This window comes from Microchirus variegatus, assembly GCF_963457635.1.
Source record: "Microchirus variegatus genome assembly, chromosome: 17".
NCBI classification, from domain to species: domain Eukaryota; kingdom Metazoa; phylum Chordata; class Actinopteri; order Pleuronectiformes; family Soleidae; genus Microchirus; species Microchirus variegatus.
Window position 1 is genome coordinate 21,604,625 of NC_139818.1, and position 22,071 is coordinate 21,626,695.

The window sequence follows — 22,071 nt, forward strand, 5'->3', positions numbered from 1 at the left end:
CTTATAAAGTATCAAACGTTTGTCAGATTATAAATGTTAGATACTAACAATTATTTTGTCGGATGTTGACGGGGAAAAACTTGGGCAACGAGTTCCAGACGGACAACGAGTCCAAGACTGTGACTACTTTGGGCCCGTTGAGCTTTTGAGTGTTGTTTGCTTCTTGTTTTCAAAATTAATAATCAATTATTAATTAAATAATACATTTACACCAGCATCCACTCATCATTCATGCACGCTCGGTGCGTAGGTCGCCGGGACAAGAAAAGCAGCTTCGTAAAGCGACTCCTCGGACACTGTGCAGTATGTGGCGGTGCAGCCGAGATACTGCGAGTGAACTGGTGCACAACAAGACCTGACTCTGATCTGCCTTTGCGGCACCAACAATGTGTAGTTATTTTTTATCATACTTCAGTCTGTGCTGCTCTCATGAATGTATAACTCCTGCCTTTCATGTACAGAATATTGAGTCTTTCTCTGCAGTCCACATATTTTTTTTTTCAGTTTCTGATTTGAGAATATTTATTGGTTGGACGGCATTGACTTTTATATCTTGTAGACTTGATGAAGGATCAAGCCTGGGTCATACTTTTCTGTGTGTGCACAGAGCTCCACCTGATTTATTCCGTACCAGTCTGTGTGGAAAACTACTCGCCTCCAGTTTGAAATCCGTGTGGACTGGACGTGCTTGCTTGAGGTTATGTGGTTATCTGATCTGATCGTTTTCCCTTTTGTCCTCTGTCTAATTTCCCAATACAATAGCCAAAGTCAGATCCACATTGTTGCTTTAATATACTGTAGAACCCCGTTTGTGCGAACTGTGCTTTGTTGTTAATAACGTGTGCGGCGCTGCCGGTTGGAAAAACCTAACCCTCCGATGTATTCGCTACTCTCACGTGAGCTCGGCTCCGGTGTGACTCATAAAACCAAGCTTATGTGTGATTAAAAAGGCCAGAAACTGATTAAGCCTATATGTGATTTGTTGTTTGACTTGATTTCAGAGCTTGGCGCTATTCCTATTCTTTTATTGCCGTATGTAGTCTGTGTATCGTCGGTCAGTTAAAAAAGAAAGAAAGTTTGTCCCAAGCGGTGTAGGGTTGCTATGTAGGGTTGGAGATCCTGGAAAAATTCAGACTTCCCTCCGAAGCTAACCCTCCAGAGCACACGAACTTACAACAAACACGGATTCGCGTGCACTGAGCAGCGTCGCTAACTTTCGGCACTTTTCGGAGATGCTAACTTTTTTGGATACTTGTTGAAATGACAACGTGATGATGAGAAACAACAAATGCAACTAAAAAGTTCACAAAGACACAAAGTTAACCCACCGGTCCAGTAGAAACAGAGCCACTATTGTGTGTGGCTCAGTGTGAAGAGGAGGATTTTTAAGCCATGCAGTTAAAAGAAATGCTCCAGAGGTTAAGAAGGTTATGAAGCCATTTATTGGAGTGCCTTCACCACCTAGCCGGACCCACGATCCACTGCTTCAATCATAACACAGTGGAGTGCATCGGAGCTGTTATTTCAATCAAAACTTCATGTGTCTCACTCACTATCACTCTCTCAGACTCGATAGTCTTTCTTTCATTTTTCTCTGCTCTCTTGGGTCCTTGAAAAACATCCCTGCGTCTGACCTTTGACCCCGTGTTCTCTTCAATCACACACACATGTGTCTGCCTCATCAGTGACAGTAATTCCTGAGAGGACCTGTGTGCAGGTGATGCTTAGATTTGGTATTTCATCCATTATGCATTAAATGACTCTGATCGTGAGCTACTGCGCTCCTGCTGTGCCCTTATTGTGAAATTCTTATTTACTTGTTTTTCTTCCAATTGAAAAATTGCCTTGTTCTTCTTTGCCTTGTATAACATCTTTTTACATTTCCTGCGCTATCAGGCACCTCTGAGAGAACCTAAAACACACACAGACACACAAAAAAAACAATTAATTTTGTAGTAAAAGATGATGCAACAGGAAGGCGGAATAGAGAACACATTTTTATCAGAAGAAGTAGTGTTATTTATACAGACTTCAGGCAAAGCAGAAGATGATCGAAGGACAGACGACAACAGAATAACGTGTTTTAAGTGCATATATTTGCACTTAAAACACGTTTTACACGTCCCTCACACATTTACTAAATGCTAGTTTGTACGTACGTATCATGCGTCCAAATACATCAGACGAGATATAGTCGTTGTACTTTAATTCCCTTGTAACCGAGAAAATCCTCGCAATTCAGTTAAACTGTTGACTTCAAAAAGTAAGTGTACAGTTCTTGGTACAAACAGTTTTCCAAGATAAGAAAAATAAAACATATTTGAATAGAAAGAGAGTAAGAGATGTAAAAAAAACAGAATTACAGCTTCATATTTACATGTACACACACAGAAATCCCACTATGCATTTTACAGATTCTTTAGTTTTGCCTGATTTTTTTTTTAACATCCATTATCAGGAAAAATCTGGCCTTTTTTTTTTCAATGTCAGATCCTTTGTTCAAATATACAGAAAGACGAGTGAAGACGTGAGGAGAGGAAATGAAGCGAGGTCCCTGACGGATTGAGATCAACGCGGAAAATGAATTATTACCACGCAGAGTGGAAGACGCGTCTCGTCGTCTTTGTCTCTTCCGCTGGTGAAAGTCAACATCCATGTTGCTCAGCGTGGGGTTAGTTACAAGTGCCAATTAAACCGAAGAAGCAGGAGCCGTGATAGTAATCAATCAAACAAACGTCTTTAGCTTTCAGACACTGATTAGACTTATAAAAAAAAAAATATATATATATACAGTTCAGTCTTTCATTTTAAACCACAATGACCCCAAATGCAACACTCTGTACCTGTGATGAGATGGCTCTTTCCTTCTTGAGCGCAGCGCGTGCACTCGAGGACCTTTTTTCCATCTGCACCCTCGACTCAATGGATGTAAAAGCAGCAGGACTTTGAAAACACGTTGCGTATCGTTTGTGGAGAGCTATCGAGCTTTGAACACGTGAGAGGAAATCTAAAAAGCGTGAAGAGCTGTGATGTAAATCACCTGGAAGTTCAAAATCTCATATTAAAGTCTTATTTATTTAGAAGTAAACTCATGTAATCCTATTACCTAAACTACAGCAACTCCCTGCTGCTGCTGCTTCAGTGAAAGGCTTCACAGTTGCTTGTTGCTTCACCAAGACGATCTAATTTGGAAATGATGCATACAAAACATGTTTGTCATTTGCATAAAAATGTGCCGTTTTGTTTTTTTTCACTATAGGAGCTTAAACGATAACTTTGTCATTCCAATTACCTGAATTCATCTGCAAGGTCCATTGTGTGACGAAGTATGTTTGTACAGCTTATCATGTAAAATGTTAGCTTTAGCATAAAAATTTAGGTTTTGTAAACGACAAGGAAGCTTAAGCCTTAAACGTCCGCGACTTCCGCGCTCATTGGGATGTCACAATGCGCTAAATTCCTGGAATTGTTGTCTCGCAGAGCTCTGCTTTGTCTGTAAAACGTGAGAGAGAAACTGGCGAGGGCAACAGTATCCGAAAATCGGAAGTCCGCGAAAAGTTCTATTCTTGTCTCCACAGTGCAGCACAGAGTTCTACACAAACTTCCAGCCTCAGAGGATTTATTTATATATGGCGGAAATGTGCCCGCTAGAGCCTGAAAATGATCACTTTTCCAAATGCTGAAACTGCTGTTAGCTCCCAGTAGCCTCTGTGGCTGATGTCACTTCCTGTCCCTTAAGTTTGGTTTTACTATTTAGTTGAATGATATGACTCCTTTAAAGGGACAATGTGTAGTATTTATGGGTTTATATAACCCAAAATCCACTTTTTTATACATATTATGTGCTCCTGCATTGTCTAGTTGCTGTATAATAGTTTTTGTTTCATTTTCGTAGTGTTTCAAAAAGTCATGTAAAATAACACGGTCGCGGGCCGCGGTTGCATAGCCACTGTTAGCAGCGAGACGCCATGTTTCTACCGGAGCCTGTAAGGACAAACGAGAGAGAACAAATCAACAACTTCCGCTACAAGTAATTCTCTTTACTTGTAGCGGAAGTCCCGCCTCGACTCTCTCCGCTTCGTCTGCTACGGCCGCGGTAGCTCCGCCCTCTCCCTCGCCTCACGAACCTCATCTGCTGACACGGAGAAAGACAACGAGGACGACATTTGACCGGCTGCGGATACTGTAGCGCTTAGGGAAGGGAGGGGGTGAGCAGAATTTGTAAATTTCAGCCTCTCCTCTAGATGGCACTATAAACTACTTACTTCACCTTTAACCCTTTTACACCAAGCGCACTTTGCATGACCGTAGTTACGCGACGGTTTGTGCTAGCGGTTTCTGAAAGCTGAGAAGTTGCACGTCAACATATGGTTATTACGATAATTGAACTCGCTAATGAATCTGCGTCTTTGTCACCAGAGAGTTGGAAAAAATGCCTGTCCATAGTTTCAAGAGAGTATTTTGAACTGAAACCATCATGTTTCATGTGAATTCTAACATTAGTTGCAGCTACTAAAGGGCACAAGGTAGTTTTATTGTTATGCAACAATATTTAAGATTCCGTGCCTTTTTAAAAAGAGAATACCAGAACAAATATTACACCACCTGCTCTCAGTAGAAACATCTGTATTTGGCTGAGGTCTGCGTAAAACGAGGAAGCCAACACAGAAGGAGGGAGAGGAGGCCAATTCCTAAGTGCTGCTTGTCATTTTTATTTGTTGCCTCGGAGCCAAATGCAACTTTGTGACCCAAAACAAATCGGATAAAAAGGATCTAATGTTGTTTTTCCTCTCAGTTTTTACATCTATTACCCTTTAACTGTGGGATTCACATGCAAAAGTAGCACGAGTGAGCGCCTTCGGCATCAGCTGCCGGCCTCGCCTCCCCTGACCACATACCGTCAGAACCAGCCAGCTGCTTCTTTCTCCACCTGAATCAGCCACTGGAAGGGCTTTTCAAATTGCCTCCTGTTTGAAAGTTGTTTGGGTTAAAAACATTTCATGCACACAAGCTGCTGCTTCCGTCCGTTACATGAGGAGCTCCTCCAGCTCCTCCAGCTCCTCCTGCCCAAATGTTGAAATGTCCTTCAGGCAAATTACTCAACCTTAACTGCCCTTGACAGCCCTGCTGGCAGTGTTGAGAATGGGACGATTTATAGAGAATAAATATGTATGAAAACTCGGTGTGAATGAATGGGATTCATAAGAAGCATGGATTAAGTTGGTAATTATCATTTGGGCTAATTTATGGCCTGATTTGCGACTGTTAACAATCCTTTATCAAGCTGATCTCAACGGATTGATCCTGTTGTGTGAGCTGTCACACACTGGACTGTTGTATCCTGATTTCAGACCAGTTTTTAAAATGTGATTTTCATGTATAAATTTGAGATAACACTGCTGCAGATGTGTGGTATGAATGGAGCAGAGATTCTCTGACATTGGGCTTGTAATCGGAGGGTTCCGAATACCAGGACGGGTCAAGGTGCCACTGTACAAGGTACCTTTGCTAGCTACTTTAGCACATAGCACAAGTTTCTACTTTGAAAAACCACACAAAACACCAGTTTGTGTTATTATACAGTTTATTTTTGTAACGTCTGGGAGAAAAAGGCCGCTAGCCTAAACTTTTATTTACGCAAGTTATTTTTTTGCAAGTTTTTATTTGTTTTGAATGAATAAATATTAACTTTTGTCTTAAGTTTGCCTTTGTGATCACATTATCTTATACAAACTGTATTGTTTTGATGCCATAATTTGCCTTAACACACTATGCTTGTATCCATTTTTGAATCGAGAATCGTATGAATCGAATTGGTTGAATCAAGAATTGATTTTGTATTGAATCGTGACCCTAAGAATCGGAATCAAATGAGCCACCCAAAGATTCACATCCCTACTATCCAATCTTGGAGAAGAAAATGCTCTCAACAAAAACATTTAAATTTTAAGAATCACTGCTTCTTCGCTGAACCTAATTATGCTAATTCATGCAAATTTAGTCTCCAAAGCTCGCTATCCATTGACATTGTTAGCATTGTTGTCATGTTTTAGTTTTCAAACCACACGTGTCACTTTATTGTCAATTCTGGCAACAGAACCTCTTTGAATCTGTTCACATTTTCTGAATTCTGCCTGAAATTCAGTCGTTCTTGTGCCAAATGCTGATGCTAGCAGGGCTAGCTTATGATGCTCTGCTGAGGTTGTTTGTGTGGGATCCCAAGTCCCTGCAGTCACCACCAGAAATAATTCAGTTTCAATGGCCTGTGGTCCTGCATCTGGACCAGATCGTTGTTATCGTGTGTGTTAAAGATGGTGTGGGCCGCAGTTGTACCTGCTGACGTGCAGTTAACCCAGACCAATCGTGGTGTCTTGTGGGTATTATTTCTGGACTGGGTTGGGTGCTGGACCCCCGACGATGTGCAGGCTTTAAACCGTCTCTTTAAATTAATTAACCCTACCAACCGGAATTCCTGTCAGCTGGTACCTGACAAATGTTTGCTTCATTTAGTACAAGTGTTAATCGGCTGGACTTCCTTTTGATTTTAATCGTTTCATGTTTTTCCTTCGAAATCACGCTCTAAAAGTCTTACTGCAGTAAGTAGAAGAGGCTTCTTTTTTTCTTTTTTTTTTTAAGTGGCAGATGAAAGATATGTCTTGACTGCAGTATCTTGTCCTTAACTTCATTGTGCGTGCTTTTCATTTCTCTTTCTCAAGTCCTCTTACTTCACTTATGTTGAACTTTTACCTTTCCCCCGAATGCTCCTTTTGCCACCAGCATATCTCTACGTCTGGAATCCAGTCTGACACGTCATTGACAAGTCATTAAATATCCACAGCTCGTTTGGCAGAGCAGTATTGTGACATTTTGGAGGATGGTGGTGGTTTGCAGATGTCCAGAACCTGGTCCCAATGAAGCAAAACCGAACTGGTTTTGGTTTAGGGCTAAGATTTGAAGGGTCAGGGTTAAGGTCGGGGATGTTAAGGCCGTCCAAATGAACGGCAATCAATGCGAGTCCTTAAAAGCTGCACAAACCTGTGTGTTGGATGTTGTTGATGTCAAAATGTGCTCTCCACCTCTTAATGGCTCATTATCGTTACATCCCACACACACACACACAGTTGTTGATCAAAAATGACACATCTACTTTTTCTGAGAAGCCACATTTACCGCATTGGTGCGTGTGTGTGTGCACATGACATGAGCTGTCAGCATTTTTTGCTATTATCTGCTTTTATCCTCATGTCAACATGATATTTGCTGTGACCTTTAACTGCTCATACTTAAGGAGGAAGACTCATTTCCTGTAATTACATTTCTTAAAAGGACTTTCTATTGTCACACAGCACTTTGTTGTATTGCGACATGGGGATGAAAAGACGTCAAAGCAAAGTGAATACACATGAGAGCACATATTATTTTTCTCCTCTCTGAAACGGATCCTGACTGAGTCAGACACAAACCCAGCACAGTTTGAATTTTGAATTTGTGCCAGTGAAAATTATCAAACGGCATATTGGTTGCACTCGGGTGTTAACATAGGAAGCTTCGATATTCAGAGTTTGACCAGTGCCATGTTTCCGAAAGCAACTAGGTACCTGTCGTCAGTCGGGCTCAAATGTGTTGTGTTTTGTCGTATATTTTCCTCGAAATGGGAATTTAATCTATCAAATTGACATCATGTTACACAAAAGATGGCCTTCGACTAACTGATAGAGACCATGAACTGGTCAAAAACTACTAGAGTTGCTCGTTCCTTCCGTCCTTCTTCCTTTTCAAACCACCCGATCAATTTTAAATACAGTCTTTATACAACACGCCCTATCACGAAAAAGGATGGAGTCCACATCGGCTGCTCTCAGACCTGCACTGACATCCATCGGGACATTTTCATCAAACTTTCAATGGAGAGTTTTCTGAAACCTCCCAATAATGCAAGAGCATCCTCATAAATTCACACTGAGCGAATGTTCAAGCTTCTCACCTCGAGGTTTCAGACAATCTCCCGCTTTTTTGTACAAGTCTGACCCAGATAATCTCACGCTACATTCAGCAAAAGGCCAGTTCTCCCTAACCCTGTTAACTCTAACCCCAGAGATATTATCAATATCCACATGTATATTTGTTTCCCACCTGAGCATTAGCCAGCAGGTTGGATACTTGAATCTTGGAAACTTTACAAAGTTGAAACTTAGGAAGACCGATTGCATGTTGTTCACGTGAATGGCTGCAGATCAATTCCATGTCGATCAGCACACACGCACAGCCCTGCTCTGTCATGGGAAATACACCGAGTACGTCGAGCAGCGAGCTGCAGGAGAGTCATCCATCCTCCTTGCTCGGTCGCTTGTTAACAGCTCTGCCTTTGATTTAATGAAAGCTCATACCCCCCCCGATTGGGTCGCCTCTCAATTTGGAGCTTTACTGACCACTTCTTGCAGCTGGGAGTGAAAGGTAAATGGGGGGGGGGGGGAGTCACCACTGACCAAATATATGATTATATACTGCTAAATGTGCTGCGGCTTGTCGAAACACTATCCAGCATTATGCGTGCACTCCCGCTAGTGTCTCGCATTTGCATCTTAATGCGCTAATTGCTACCCAAGGTATAATGGAATGCTATACGAGGAAAAGGCCTGCCGTCTAATTGTGTCCTTCCCTTGATTATTTCTAAATGTCAGATGTTCAATCAGGGTAGAAAAGGCCATTTTCGATTCTGCCTCTGCCTTTGGCCGTCGTCATTGGCTAAAACATCCGTCAGCGAAGGGGGGGGGGTGATAGAGTAGCTGTTCATTTGCGAGGAAAAACAAAGCGCTGTTCAACATTTCCATGCCAATGAAGTCGTTAAAAAGGCAAATGAAAGAGGGCGATGCGTTATAGCTCACAGCCTTTTAGTGCACAGTGTCATGGGGGGATGCATTTGTTTATGTTGAATGGCTCTGTGAATGGAGAGGTTTATTTCTGTGGTGATTACAGTGTCAGTGGCTCCGCTAATAACAGCCCCGGTGACCTTCTTGTGGGATGAAAGGTGCGGGCTTTCGGATTAGATGTACTTTCTTTTCGATGCAGCCGTTTTACAGTGCAGTCAGGACAGATTTTGGGTTTGAAAAGGGCAAACGCACACGTTGAGGGTTGTTAAAACGGATAAAATACCGTAAAACTTGTTCAAACTTGAACAAAAAACTTACCAGAGGTAGGGCTCCAATTATTTTGGTCAACGATTAATCGACGATTTGGCACGGTAGCAATTATTTTGTGTTTCCATTAGAGATAGTACCAAAATAACTGGCCCCAGTCATTACATTTTCCGGGGAACCAGACTAATGGTACGGTACGGGTGGAGCCAGACTCACGACAGTCAACTGATTGGGCGACAGAAAAGTGTCACTCCCTTGCGACCGCTGTCTCTTCAACACCCCGCAGACTATTCTCATTCAAAGTTTGATGTCGAGCTGCTGGGTGTCCTCCTTTGTTGCCCGTTGTGTCGCACACTGGTACAACGTCACGCTGCGTATCTCACTGACACGGCAATCTGGCACAGCGGACACCCCGTCTACGAGGTAAAAGTACTGTTCTCACCCGAAACGCAAGCCTGACTGAGGGCTTTACCGTTCCAAATGGTACCGTACTGTACTGAACCGAAATGTACCATGATGGAAACACGGAAAGAAGTGCTTTGCGTGGAAGTAATTCTGGTTCTACACCAAAGGACCGATCAAACTAATCTCTAGACTAGTTTAGCCATTAGCAAAGTTGGCGGCAGACTTAGTGGAGTCCACAGGTCACTCTCAGCAGATATGGGTAGAAAGCGAGATGACTCATTCTGTGTGATAACTGACAATTATCAACAATTAAATTAATCGCCGGGCTAATTTTAGCATTGACTTTTATTGGCGCCTAACCAGAGCCGCCTTCGCAAATACCTCGTGATAACAGCCGTAAAGGTGTCTCTATTCACGATAATAAAATACAACTGCATTCATCACATAATTAGGCATCATTAGTTTGTCCTAGTTTCATAACTCGGCACCTGCAAAGCATGAATATGTGTTATTTTCGGCATCATTTCAAAGAAGCTTGTGCTTTTGCTTGAGTCTTAAGAGTTTAGTCTCGCGGTCTGAGCTAGGTCGCAAAACTCCATACGACCTCAATCATTGACTTTTGGGTTCAGATGCAGCAGTAGCAGACTAATTTTGGTCAATGAAACAAAGTCTGTTTCTTGCCGTGTCGTCATGCTATCAGTGGGGACTGCGATGTGTTCGCTAGTTGTGTTTCCGTGACAGTTTTACGCCAAATAAAAGCGATATGTCTAAAATATACTTGCAGACATCCCATTTTTCATCGTAACGTCTCGTCCGGCGAGACTCCACTTTGAGGAAGATGGCCCAAAACATTTTTGCATTTCCATGATTTTGGAACGGTGATCAACGTGTCTGAAAAACCACCACGTGAGAGCGTAATGTAAATGTTTTTTGCAATATTTTGGTTTTGCTCATTTCTAAGCAACTCATTTCAAACGCAACTCACGATAAGGCAACTCATATTTGAAACAAACGCGTTATGCAGAATATTCACCCACTCTCTTCTCTGTTTTCGTTCTGCTGTCGAGGCTGATTCACCCGATCAAGTTGAGATGTCTGAACTCGAGCAAATGTAGCCGCGACACTAAATCCATACCTTTTTATAATGAATAGGTGCAAAATTGAAAAAAATTGCTTGGCATTAGGTGTGAATGCATGTTAACATACTGTCAATTAGACACCGTGTTACTGTCATTCTAGCGTCTATTTATGGCGATAAAGACTCATAAATCACAGTATCATTCAGTTCTAAGAGGAGCTAAGTTCCACTGTCATGAATTAAACTTTTCTGACTTTTTTGGGGGGTTTCCAGTTCTGTTCGGTGCAACTGTAATTGAAAACGCTGGTCTCGATGAGCAAATAAATTGGTTTCCATAAACACTCTAGATACCAGGAGTGTGTTTATATTTATATATATATATATATATATATATCTCATAGGACATAAATCATCAAGAAAGTGTCACTGTGTGTGTGCACAGGTTTGACAGCACCATTTCCACTTTGACTTTTCCTCTCAACTCCTGCCTTCCTTATCAAACTGTACGTTCTTCCTGAGACGTCGGAGCCGCCGCTGCTGCTGCTGAATGAATCAGATATCTTTCATATAACGTCCTACTGCAGGTTTAAAAGCCCGCCGATGAAAATGCACTGATTCTGAGCCAGCGGGTCTGGGCTACCAACACCTCCTCCCGGGGACTGTGTCCAGAATTACGGTGTGGTAAAATAAGAGGCCCCGAGAAATCGGTCAGGAGGGACGTTTGATTTATTGTTCTCATTACTGAGTCTTTAGTGTCACCGCTAGAAACAGAAGGCAGGTAGTCTGCGTCTGATGCAGTTTATATCACAAACACAGTGAGTGGGCATTTTTTAAAAACATGCACATGTTTATACCACAAAAGTAAATTTTTTAGCGATATAATTCAAACATTAAAGCTCTAGGACAAGTTTGTTCAAATACCATTGGTGCAAAGATCGCCAAAAACTGAGCGTTCAATCCAAGATGGCGGCTTTCCTTTTGGTTTTTGATCATGGTCGTGATCATTTGATCATGTCATTTTTTCTTCATCATGGGAAAAAAGTCAGAATTTTTCAGAAAATTCAGATTTTAATCCCATTATTCTGACTTTAATTTCAGAATTCCGGCTCAAAATTCTGAGATTAAAGTTAGAATGCTGAAAAAAAGTAAAAAAAAAAAAAAACTGACTTTAATCCCGGAATTCTGGGATTTTCATTTCAATTCTCACTTTAATTCTGAGAAAAAAAGTAAAAATTCTGACTTTAATCCCAGAATTCTGACTTTTTTTTCTCAGAATTTTGACGTTAATCTCAGGATTCATGCTGTTTTACTATTTTCTCTCTCTCTTTCTTTCTTTCTTTCTTTCTTTAAAACATTTACAGAGTACAGACATAAATCCAAGGCAAAGCCAAAGAACAACAACATCATCATTTAAAAAAAAAAAAAAAGCATAAAATCAACAACCGGCATAGCGGAGCGAAATAAATATATAAATAAGAAAGCGGAGTCGACATGAATGCAATCTCCGTGTGATTATCCCCGCTTATTTTAGACTACTGTTAAAGACTGGTGGTGATTGGGATAAATTATCATAAATAGCTGATCAGAAAAAGAAAAAAAACACACGGCGGCTTTTCCACTTCCTCCTGCAGGTTGTTGAAGTCAGTCATTTTCCATCTGAACCTTCAGTCAAAGAGGGAGAGAGAAAGCGGTGACGGTTCAGTGATCAGCGGAGCGAGTATTTCAGTGGCGAAACTTGGAGCCGCTGATGAGATTGTATCATGGATGAGTGCCGAAGGCCACTGTGGGTTAATAACATCCCCTCCAGACGCCTCATGGAGTGTCACGCCGTGACAAACATTCACATACAGTAGCTCCTCAGACTCGGGATGGCAATTGTTCAGATTTTTAAAGGCTACTACTTCTTTTATAGATAATGCCAAATCGATCCGGTACTTTAATGGTACAACTCTTATTGGTTGTAAATCTTATCATGAAATATGTATTTACAGAACTTTTGCCTTGTCCTCTTCGACTTGGATGAGCAGAAGTAAAAGGAGGTGTTTTTAAATATTGGAAATTTTAAAATGTAGATGGATGTGTCAATAAATGAGTTACGTATTAACCTATGTAAATGTTTGATAAGAACGCTCCAAGCAAAATCTTTACAAGCAAAAGTGTTTCAACCCTCAGGCGTTAGTTTAATTTACCCTCTTCAGTCGAGAGGACAAAAATGTCCACTTCCAGAAACTGTACAAATTAATGTTCTTTTCCCACATAAACCTCTAAACAACCTCAGCCCCCTGTCAAACATTCAAAAGGGCCAGAAAAACCAAAAGATATTTTCCCTATAATTTGTTTTTTGTGGGGGGGATGGGGGGGTTCCGTGAAAAAATATTGGCATCATGTCATCAAACTGACATTTAAAAGGTTGAAATCCTGGTAATTATTCCATATTTGGTCATTTTGATCAGGACAGAAGTCGGTGAAATGATTTAACCCCCAAAAAATCAGAAATAATACAAATCTGTTCTGAATTTATAGCAGTTTTTGGAAGTGGACATTTTTGTCCTTAATGACTTAGAGGGTAGTTTTTTTAAATTTGATGCTACTCAAAAACTAATAATACATCAGCCAATATGTTTGGCTAATCTTTTAAATATTCAATTGTGACATTGTTTGTGTGGTTTCTTATAAATAACAGTGACATTTAGTAATGAAACTGGCTTTTAAAGGGTTAAAATGTATTTGTTTTGTTTAGTTTTGAGAGAGATTTATGCAGGGAGGAAAAAAGCAGCATAAAATATTAATCTGTTTTTGGAAGTGGACATTTTTGTCCTCTAATGACTCAAGAGTATGGTAAATAGTTTTCACAGTGATCTGTTGATCTGTTAGAGAAAAATACCATTTAAATTCCTAAAAATGTGTCACGAGAGAGGCTTTCTTGCAAAATAATTGTGCCATATGCTCTAACACAGCCAAAATAATCAAATATGTCCACTTCCAAAAACAGATTAATATTTTATTTTGCTATTTTCCTCCCTGCGTAAATCTCTTAAACAACTTGAGTCCTGCTCCAAACTACCAAATATTCAATACGTTTGAGGATTTTAACCCTTTAAAAGCCAGTTTCATCACTAAATGTCACTGTTATTTATAAAAAAACACAAAAAATGTTTTATTATATATATCCATGTAACAAATGTCTTGAATATTAAAGATAAAGCCAAAAATATTGACTTTGACGCATTATTAGTTTTTGAGTAGCAAGAGTTTAATTCACTACCCTCTAAAGTCATTAATGACAAAAATGTCCACTTACAAAAACTGCTATAAATATAGTACAGATTTATATTGTTTTGCTATTTTCCTCCCTGCATAAATCTCTTAAACAACTTGAACCCATAATGAAACCTGAGAGTTAAATTCTATTATCAGCATAAATCCTGCTGAAATATAGACTTTTTAACTTTTTTTTTTACGTGAAAAAGCAAAAATCTGTCATAGAAAAACGGCTTAATTTTGTCTACTTCTCGCTCCCGGGTCGGTTTTGTTACCACCAAGGTCAGATAAATAGGAACATGGAGCTGCAGAAGATGTTCCTGAAATCAATGCAGAGACGAAACACTTAGCTCTGAGACCATGTGATCAATTTTCTCCTCTGCTGAAGCAAAAAAGACTCTCAAAGAGGCATGGAAATGTACACAGTGCAGGAATATCGACACAGGATTCAAAGAATCAATCAAAGAAGGCTGAACTTCCTGTTTTTTTTTCCCCTCTGCTGCATATTTTGGCTGCATCCTCCTCGTACACCTCATTACCACTGGCATGAGTAATTACCAAAGAGCAACAGTGACAAGTACAGATTGGAATGAATCCATTGCTCGGGCAGAATTCTGTTACTGAGCAAAACAAAACGAATGATTTGAGTCCTGCTGTTATACGTCTTCATAAGGGAAGACGACGTCCTAAGACAGGGGTCTCCAACAACTAGCTTGCGAGCTACCAGTTGATCCCAGTCCCTTTCCAAGTAGCTCGCCAAAGGTTTCAGTAATCGAACATAAACCTGCTTACAATGTCGTCCAATCTCCCCCTTCAAGCCCATTCAGTTTGTTTGGGTTGAAATGAGCGATGAGTATAATGTTTGGAGCTCTCGAGTCGGCCATTTTCGTTTGGTCAAAGTAGCTCTTAGAAGAAACTTCTGTCTTAGGGTCTATTGTGTCTCAAAGACAGGACATAATGGTAGTTTAGGTGTATTATACTTCATACACCAAATAAACAGAAACTATTTGACACTTATAGACATTTCTCAGCAATATCAGACCTTTTAAGGCCCTGTTATACTTCCCTTCGGTTCCAGATTTTGGGCGTTTGCGCCCGACCAGTAGGTGGAGTATTTTCGACAACAGAAGAAGTAGTCGCCAAGGCTAGTCATACCAGCCTCGACCTAGCGACCCTCGACCCAGCTGAGACTTCCCTGCTCCGAGGGAGCCGTAGCATCGTTCTCTTCTTCTTTGGTAGGAATGCGTCATATTCCTTGCGTCCAGACTCGTACCGCCACCTGATGGTGAAGTGAGATACTACAGGACCCTGACGCACGAGTACACTAGGGTCCGCGATATCCGACGCGCAATGCGAAGCGCCGCGCGGCATGTGCGAGGAAGTATACCACGGCCTTTAAGGACCAAACATTTAAGTTATTAGATTGTTCCCTTAAGCTGAGCATTACTTATCTTCCAGGCTGAATTTCATGTAAACTCACTAGACTGTTGACTTTGATCAGTACACACTGGGAGGAAGAGGAAGAGGAGGAGGGAGGTTGTAAAGATGAGGCTAAACATGGATGCAAATGTGTGTTTAGACCTCAGACATCTCTCATCTAATGGTTTAATAAAACATGTGCGATCAATTCTTTCCTTCGCTCTTTTGCAAAGAAGCCCCACGTTGTCACGCTCATCGTGTCCCTCTGCACGTATTACCCCACCAACGTTGAATCAAACGGTATGATTGAGTCATTATTTTAATGTTGAGTCTTGTGTCCTGGAATGGATGGAATTCGGTGGCTTCGTGGATTTAAATAGATTGTCCCCCCCCCCCCCCCCCCGAGCAGCCTCCCGCATAAAAAGAGGCAAGTTATGCAAAGCCAAGCAGTTAAATTGGAGCGCGTGCTTTATTTATGCAAAGTGATGTCAGCGAGCTGTCAAACTGTCTCTACTGCTTAGTCCTTTTTTTTTTTAAAGAAAAGCACACGTCCTCAATTAGATCTTTGGAGTTTTTGGGGAGTTGTTCACAAAGTCAAACGCTTCTACTCAGACATGATTTCATTCACTTAAACATCTTACCTCAGCTGCAGTCTGTAAATAATCAACCTTCTCAACAGTGAGATGTTGAAAGTGGCATCTGCCCTTTTAAAGTCTCAAGTTTTTCCACCACTGTTTTGTATTTTTGAACCATCCATCCATCCATCGTCAAACGGGTATCCGAGCTCTAGCAGGGAGGCCCCAGATTTTCCCTGGCCAAATTGTCCAACTCCAACTGTGGGGGATCTCCAGGTGCTCCCAGGCCAGCGAGAAGATATAATCTTAGTCCTTGGTCCTAGTCCTCCACCTAGTCCCCTAAGTTAGATGTGCCTGAACCACCTCAACTGGCTCCTATCCACGCAAAAGAGGCTGTGGATAAAGTCCCAAGTCGCTCCTGAAAGGCTGAGCTTCTCACCCTATTACAAAATGGACGTCCATCCAAACTCCAAACCAACAATTGAGGACATGAACTTGTTACTGATGGTATGAATGAAGTGGAAATTGGACTCATCTTCTCATTCCTTGGTGAATGTCAGTACATACAGACTCGATGTGGTCATCCATGTCATTAAAGAAAAGAAAAGTGTCTTTATGGTCAATAGACAACTGAAATTGCACAATGAAATTACGAGGTCAGGTGGAGGGTTGATGCGAGTACGCTGCGGCCGAGCGCGCCGCCACAATGGACCAAAACTGAAAACTGCAGGCTATGGTCAATGAATCAAAAAATCAACCCTGGAGTGTTATTGGAGGATATAATAAGGCATTTTTTTTCCTTGCTACATTTGTCAATTTTTATTTTACGTGTAAAATCAAGGACTGTAAAGGTACCACATATGGTTGCTTGCCCATATATATGTCAGAGTGTCGAAGAAAAACACAAATAAAGTGAAAGGAACGTTATTTTAGAAGAGCATTTCCCAATCCTGGTCAGAATACTAATTTTAGATGTTTCCCTGCTCCAACACACCTGATTGATTTCATCAGCGTAACCATCACCACCAGTTTTTCAGATATTATCGTAGACGCAGAAGGAAAACCAAGCCATAGAACCCTTATTTTTGCCTTCTGCCTCTGCCAATTGGTCAAATCTCATGACTCGTTCTATGACGTAGATCTCACAACTTGGTTTCCGATGTCTGTTACCAAATACAGTTCTTTGCCCAGTAAAGGGTTAAAAATAAGTTTAATTTCCACCTCCTGGAGAAACATGACACACGCCCTTCAATATCTACATTAAAATGTATTTCTTTATGCTACGTAAAAAATGCAAGATCCATCCATCCATCAAACTTTACTTTTAATAGTACTTTCAATTGACAAGTTTTTATTTTTGTGTGTGTTAAAATGATCTTTGTGTTCTGCAGCTCACCGGTCGTTTTTTTAACGAGGCAGCATTTGCATTTATATTGCTTTTATAGAGCATGTGTATACTCTATGGTGTCGTACCAGAGACACTATCTCACTCACAACTTTACGGTACCTTGAGTGACAGACGCACACCAGTCAGTCAGTGGATTGGATTTATATCTTGAATTATTGAGCACAAGTGACATTAACTGTGTATTTTTGGTCTTTTTTTCTCGTTCCACAGGGCGTCGGAGCCGACCCTCACACCGCCTTGGCTCTGAACCCCTCCGACTCCAAACCGTACAAAGAGAAAGACGAGCAGCCTTCGTTCCAGGTCCAGGAGTCGGACGAGATGAGCGTCAGGATAGGTAGAGCTGGGCCGCACTCAGGCAAGCCTCCCTTCATATACCCACATCACCATCACTGTTGTTATTACTAAACCTTGCATGCAGCCATTGCAGGTACACGTGTATCCATCGTTTGTTTGGAAATTCATATTTTTCACTCAGCAGAGAGATTAAGAAAAATTATATAAACGCAAACTGCATTGGCTGCTTCTATAAAATCTTGCATGAAGATGCTTTTTTCTTTTTCACCTGCCGTTTCTTATGTTTTTCTTAGCGCTGGGCACGTTAGCGCGTTAATTAGCGCGTTTCCATGGCGACTGAAACGGAAAAAGACGTGCGTGACATCGTGTTACGTAACACCGGTTTGTTAAAATCAGTGTCTAAAGCAGGGGTTCTCAAAGTTGTGATACCTGAGGGCCAATTTAGGAACCCAACATTGGACTGAGGGCCGCCAAAGGAAAAAAAAAGAAAAAAAAATAGAAATAAATCCCATTTGTAATTATTTTAATGACCAGATTGCAGTTCTACAGTTTAGCGTTAAGTAATATAAGCGTTAATATAATGTAATTTAAGCATTAATATAATAACGCTTTATAATTTACTGGGTAATTACCCAGTACATTTCTGTTTCCATATATTTACTGGGTAAATAGCTAGTAATTGGAGGCTGTAGCTACCTGCTTATTACCAGCTTATAACCCAATAATACACTAAAATTCACCATATAGAAACCAGGTAAATACCCAGGATTTGTGATCACACTTATTGGTCTGTATCCAGTAATGTCCAATAAACATTTAACAAGCTTAGTCGCTCCTGGATTAAAACTATCAACTGTAATTTACTGCGGGGCCGCCAGAAATGTTTCTGCGGGCCGCCATTGGCCCCCGGGCCGCACTTTGAGAACCAATGGTCTAAAGTAACACTAAACTTTAAAAGCACACATACGCAGTACACTGGTTATTTGTAGCGCTGCTCTTTTCACTGCTCCAGTTTCGATTGTAGGCGTGCTAACAGCGCTAAAGGAGCTAACAAACTAACGGAGCTAACTGGTAAACAATGCCTGGACTCCAGTGCTGCGGCACGTAAACATTATGCCACGCTTTTTCCGGTCAGTCTTCATGGAAACGTGTCGTGCGATAAAGTTGTAGCCGTTAACGCCGTTAAACGCCATTAATGTGTTAACGTGCCTAGCACTAATTTTTTTCCCCATCTGTCCTCCTGTGGTAATTCTGGTTTTCCTCTCGCTCTTTCTGAGGCTCTTACTTGAATGCACTCATTCACTCATCATGTTATTTCAAACACAAACAGCACAGTGGTGGTGGTGGGGGGGAGGGAGCGAAGGACACAGAAATGCAGAAACAAACAAATCAAATGGGGAAAAGCAGACAAAGGGGAAATTGTCTTTCTCACAAGGAAGAAGGTGCGAACAAAACAGACACAGTGGAGACGGAGGCTTCTCTCGCCGATGATAAGTTGTCGAGATGCGAAACGAGAGCAGGAGCAGAAACAAGTCTGGATGAGTAAATGTTTCACTGCGAAGTGAACGTGAAGCCACAAGCCTTCCCCCCCGCACGTACAACTCTGCAGCATCATTTCCGTCTCGATGCGTCAAAAACGATAGTAAAAGAAAAAATATACACTCTCTTGTTGCCAAAAACGACATAATTGACATCCGTGGGATGTTCCCAGCCGAGCACAGAGCTACGTTTTCCCCAGGTTTAACTCGACCGCTGCGTGTTATTACATTAAACGAATTAAAATAGCATGGGAAGTTGTGTTGTTGTTGCAGTAATACCTGTTGTTGTGATGCTGTCGACAGCACATCTGACTCATCTAATCTCACTCCTCTTCACTCCCGTCGCTGTCACCGTGACCTCACGGCGGCTTTTTAATGATGATCGGAGACGTTTTTTTTTTTTAAATGTCAGGGGGAGCTGCTGACTGTTAGACGTCAAGAGAGCGACGCTGAAGTTATTTTAAGGATTGGATTTCACAAAATGGAGAAACTGTTGCTGTGACTTTGGGTTATAATGCGCAGAAATCCATCGTTTGAGGTGTTTTATTGGTACAATGTCAAAAACTTTGGACGGAAGAAGCGAGTGATAAAAGTGATACGTTTTCTCTTGACGACGGGAGCATCGAGATGCAAAAAAAAATACACTGCCTGTTGTTTTGTGTACTTGTGCAAATCTTTGTCAAGCCCCGTGAGGCGTTCAGGACAGAACAGGTCTTTTTATCCCAGGATAAAAAAATCCTTTTTCAAACCCAGAGGAATTTTGAATTTCCAGAAAACAGTGAGTGTTTTCTGCGCTTTTGAAGCAGAAGAGCCCCGAGACTGACGCGTGAACAGTTTGCCAAGAGGAAATAAGACGGGCAAGAGTCTCAAATACAGTTTTTTTTTTATGGTGTTTTTACTAATTCCCAGGGATAAATGTGTTATTTGAAAAGTGGATCTGAGATACACGTCTCTTACCAGATACAAGTCACTTCCTTCAAAGAAAATCAAAGCCCTACACCGCTCTTTAATGTCTGTCTTTCACGTTTTGCGACTAAAAGATCTGAATAAAATAGAATAAATTGGGCAAATTTGGCCGAATTAAACAAACGCAGCAGTAAGTTTATTTTTCATTTTGACCAGGTGGAAAAAAATGGGTGAAACTGCCCTTTAAAACCTACTTTTATCATTGTGCATTTACAGATTTGACCTAATTTTAGTGTTTATTATTTGCTCTATAGTTGTTGTGTCTTTTTACTTGGACTTTTACTTGGACTTGATTGTTGGGCGATGGTGGACCAGTGGTAGACTGAGTTGCCTTTCAAATTGAAGGTTGTGGGATCCCCGGCTCTGCAAGTCTGCATGTAAGTATTGATGATGTAAAACTTAGAGTAAATTAAACAAAATCTGTCAAAAAACACATATTTAATTATGTTTGAGGGAATTCAGCACCGAGCTTCGCCGCTCTGGAGGAAACGAGGCATTTTCTCAACCAGATATACATGATATTATTCATTACTTTTACCATATTTTGGAGTTACTTTGAGACGAGAATACAAGCGCTAAAGTTTCCGTTTAAAATGTAATATTCAAAGCAAAATAGCAAAATAAAGACATTGTCTTCAGAAAGAGCATTAAAAATACATTATGTGAGGAGAAACTTTAAAAAGTACGCGTGTGTGTGTGTGTGTGTTCAAATCTCCTGCGGTTAAATTATAGAACAGTCTAAAAGACATGAAAAGAATATATACATTTTAAATTGTTACCATGATGAAGAACAGCTAAAGTAGTTGTGTGTAAATAGGAACGCTTGAGATATTCAAATTCTTAAATATGTGTTCAGTAAATAAAGGATGACTAATTCCCACTTTGGTGGTTGCTCAGAGAGAGTTGTTGGACAACAGCCGCAGTGACAGTGACCGCGCGGAGACGCTGATTACAGCTTACACTGCTGTTTCTCACTTAAACCTCAATATTATATATAAACTGTGAATGTTTCACAACACAGAGGGGGCGTGTGCGATGCCGAGTGGATAATTCTGCATGTGTGGCACTGAGCTGTAATCGTTGCGTACGGCACGTCCAATATTCATGTTGGCTCACTGGTGACTTTTAAAGCTCCGTGAGAGCAATTTGTGACTGAGGTGAGTTTTCATTTCAACAAAAATAACAGTAAAACTGTATTTATTTGTTTTATATATGTTAAAATTAATCATAACTTTGACTCAATAACGCATAAGAAGGATAAAAAATGCATTTTATAAAGCCTGAAGATGTCACCTATAAAAATAAACCCCCAGGAAGTCCATATAAGGAGTATATAAGGTGCATGAGAGCACTGAGGTTAACAATTAAAAATAATAGTGAGGTGAAAACATAGGCTAAATTGAGTTTCACCGAATTTCCCAAAACTTGGTGGGAAGATGTTATAGACCAAGACGAACAAAAAAGTCGACCGTAACCATGGCCTCAACTCGACAGGAAGTCGGCCATTTTGAATTTTGGCGTACAATATATTATTCATTACTTTCACCATATTTGAGTTACTTTGATACGACACAAATGAACACTTCTTAAAAATGCAAGCTCTAAAGTTTCAGTTTAAAACATAAAGCGACTCAATAACACATATAAAAGGATGAAAAAAAGCATTTGTAAAGTCTGAAGATGTAACCCATAAAGACACCCCCCGCAGGATGTCCATATAAGGAGTATATAAATGTATTATTCTCACAGCAATATAGTATGTGTTGACATGTATAAAAACTCCTGAAACTTGGCATGGAGGTCAGGTCTGGCGAAAAATGCGACACTGGCGTAGGTACCGAACCCGCGCGCTGCTCAAGGGCTCTAAAGCGCCCCCCCCCCCCCCCCCCCCCAGGTGAAAACATAGGCAAAATTTCAGTTTCACCAAATTTCCCGAAAATTGGTGGGAAGATGTTATAGACCAAGACGAACAAAAAAGTCGACCGTAACC

General features: G+C 40.9%; 1 protein-coding gene across 1 annotated transcript in view; it reads left to right on the plus strand.

Annotated features, from left to right (window-relative positions):
* slc39a11 (solute carrier family 39, member 11) overlaps nt 1-22,071 on the plus strand; it is a gene marked incomplete at its 5' end in the record, with an annotated part of 98,867 nt that overhangs the window by 41,844 nt on the left and 34,952 nt on the right. The window contains one exon of the mRNA XM_083904045.1: nt 17,494-17,638. Coding sequence (XP_083760171.1) covers nt 17,494-17,638 — 145 coding nt within the window. The remainder of the gene's footprint in view (nt 1-17,493; nt 17,639-22,071) is intronic.